We start from the raw sequence: 2,920 nt of genomic DNA, 5'->3' as shown, positions 1-2,920 counted from the left end.
CCACCTACCCCCACCCTGCATCCTTTCCTACCTAAGATACAGATAAAGAAAAACATGCTCCAGGAAGGGTATTTTAGGGTGCGGCCTTGCCCTAATTTGAATTAAGTGTGGTAAATAGGAGGGCTTCAGGCACCTGCCTGTTGTCTGGATACCCGCTGCGTCCACTGCTTATGAGTGGCCTTGGGGGACTTTCCTGCCCAGTGTGTTCTGCTCCTTTTCACCTGGCCCATTCTCACTTCTAAAATACCCCTTTCCCCGCCTTCCCCTTTTCCCTTTGTTTAAATAGTTTTATATGCCCAATGTTGGCTCACTGTCTGAGAATTTTCATGGATTTACCATGTCTATGTGAATCCCCCATGCACACGTAATAAACTTTTATTTTTTCCAATTTAAAAAAAAGGTCACCCTGGCTGGGTAGCTCAGTTGGTTAGAGTGTCATCCTGACACGCCAAAGTTTCAGGTTCAATCCCTGGCCAGGACACATGCAGGAGTCAACCAATGAATGCATAAGTGGGTGGAACAACAAATCTCTCTCTCTCTCCCTCCCGCCCCCTTCCTCTCTAAAAATCAATAAAAAATGTCATTTTGATTTTTGTACGGAATTATTACAGTCAAACAATTGTAAACACAAAACTTTCATAAAAGGGAGCCTTTCTTTCAAAACAACTAACTAAAAGATAAACAATTATTTAAATTTAGAAGTATATTTCAAATTTATAGTAAAAAATGTAAAATAAGAAATTTAAATTAATTATATAAGATGAATTTGAATGTAATTGGTGTTTCCACATGTGTAAAATGACAGTTTGCAACTAGGAAATTTCTAAAATCCTGGATAGCTCAAATTCTAAAATTGTATACAAATTCCTCAAATTTTGAATTAAATATATTAGGTTGTTCAAAACTGTAAGATAAGCTTATTCTGATCATTCAAATAACCCTGAAATGTTAGAATACTGATAGCTGCATCCTGTAAATACTCCATCAGTACAGTACTGTTTTCAGACTTCCTGTTAGCATGTTCTGAATGGATGACGAGCAATAAATAACTATTTTCTCTTACTTGGACTGCTAATATTAATAGCATGCAACATAACTACTCATTGAGGAGGAGTTGTAAAAGGCCCTATAATTATAGATTCCTGAAAGTCTCATGAATATATGAAAAACATTATTAGCTAAACAGTGGGTATCATGCCAAACATAACTGAATACAGTACCTTAACTTGTGAAATATTTAGATTAAATAAAATATGAGATATTTATCTATACACAAGTCAGGCGGCACCCCTTTGTAATCTGAATATTACTGTAAATCTCCTTTAGTTAAATAAGGAGAAAAACCTGACCTTGGTAGCCTTCCCTCGTAGCTCTGTCACTCTTAGTATGCACACTGCGTATTTTCCATGTACTGTAAGAGAGATGCACTGCACAGAAGTGTCCATGGGAACAAGATTTTATCTATAATGAAACTAAATCTGGAAGAAGTAAGCCTATCATGAAGGAGTGTTACACAGAATGTGTATTTCTCAATGTAAGATAATTTTATGCTGTAATGGGAAAAACCTGGAGAAAGTCTGACTCCTTAGATTCCCCATAAATATTGACTTTATTGTTAAATTAAGGGACTGGTCTTACGATTTAAAACACAGATAAAACAAGACAGCAGTCTAATAACTTTTGCATCTTTAAGAAAGAGTTTTTAAGCTTAACTTATGGGGGGCGGGGGGGGGCGGAGAGAGGCCAAAAGACGCGGGCAAAATATAAAAGTTTACCATCAAAGACTCTTCTCAAATTGTCAGGCTTACCCTGCTTGCCATTTTTACAAACCCACTAATCTGATCAAGAACTCCCGTTTTAAGAATAAAACCACACATTTTTTAAAGCTAATGCAACAAGCCTAATACAGTAGCTCAACAACTGATACTACAGATTAGGGATCCAGAAGATAAAATTTGCTACATCAGCAAATTTGCAACCACACCCCTTGAAAAGAGAACTCAGGCTTTTCTCCATTAACTTCCATAAAGGGTGGCTCTTTCGTTTTAAACGTCATTACTTCATTGCCTGGTCTGACCATGTTTGTTTTGCAATTATACCACTGTTTTAAGCACTGTCTCAGAGTAAAGCTAAAAACTTTATGCCTGAAACTATCCGTTTGGGGGACGGCACCACATACTACGGTGAAACTTAATCTTTGTTACCTGACAATTCATTATAAGGACATTACAATGAATCACAATCATATTCTGTGCATCGCAAGGCTAAAACGCGTTTAAAAACTCAATCAAAGCCCAATGATAACGTATTACTTCGAAAAAACAGCGTTTCCTCTGGGTTCTAAGAATGGCATGACTATTAAAACATGGTCTGATGGCCAAGTCTCCAGGTTTCTCCAATCACTTAATTTTTTTAAACCTAGAAACGGGCCTGCGTGTGGGCACTGGGAAACCCTGCCGAAAGAGAGGTGTGGGAGGGGAGCGAACTGCCAAATGAAAACCACCGCGGACAGCAAGGAGAACGCCTTGTTCCTTCACGCCCCCGGGCTGCGCGGGGCGAGGGGCGGGCACCTTACCTGCCAGCGGCCATAGGTGAGCAGGACCAAGACGATGGGGATGGCGGTGCCCGACATGGCGTGGGTGGAGGGCATGCTGTACTCGGAGTTGTAGAAGACCTCCAGCTTGACCACGGGCGGCGAGGCGGGCCGCGGCCAGCGGACGATGTCCTTGGTGCACTGGCCCAGGTACATGACCAGCACCCAGATGATCACCAGCCTCCGGCCCACCAGGGCGTCCAGGTTCCAGATCCAGAAGGGGAAGAACAGGATGTAGAAGAGCTCGTTGCCCAGCTCCGTGCCGAAGCAGAACAGGTAGTAGAGCGGCCAGTTGCTCACGTGGGCCAGCTCGCCCTCGCCCGTCAG

General features: G+C 41.7%; 2 protein-coding genes across 2 annotated transcripts in view; both read right to left on the bottom strand.

Moving 5' to 3' along the window:
* The window catches only part of WDR89 (WD repeat domain 89), a 93,489-nt gene extending 90,830 nt beyond the window's left edge, over positions 1 to 2,659 (bottom strand). The window contains exon 1 of the mRNA XM_014545927.1: positions 2,576 to 2,659. The gene's annotated coding sequence lies outside the window, so the exon portion shown is untranslated. The remainder of the gene's footprint in view (positions 1 to 2,575) is intronic.
* The window catches only part of SGPP1 (sphingosine-1-phosphate phosphatase 1), a gene marked incomplete at its 5' end in the record, with an annotated part of 36,107 nt that extends 33,187 nt beyond the window's left edge, over positions 1 to 2,920 (bottom strand). The window contains one exon of the mRNA XM_005874066.2: positions 2,576 to 2,920. Within this exon, the coding sequence (XP_005874128.1) occupies positions 2,576 to 2,920 (345 nt within the window). The remainder of the gene's footprint in view (positions 1 to 2,575) is intronic.

Source organism: Myotis brandtii, unplaced genomic scaffold (assembly GCF_000412655.1).
Source record: "Myotis brandtii unplaced genomic scaffold, ASM41265v1 scaffold423, whole genome shotgun sequence".
NCBI lineage: Eukaryota > Metazoa > Chordata > Mammalia > Chiroptera > Vespertilionidae > Myotis > Myotis brandtii.
Note: the sequence above shows the minus strand (reverse complement) of the source record. Positions and strands in the feature narration are given on the sequence as shown.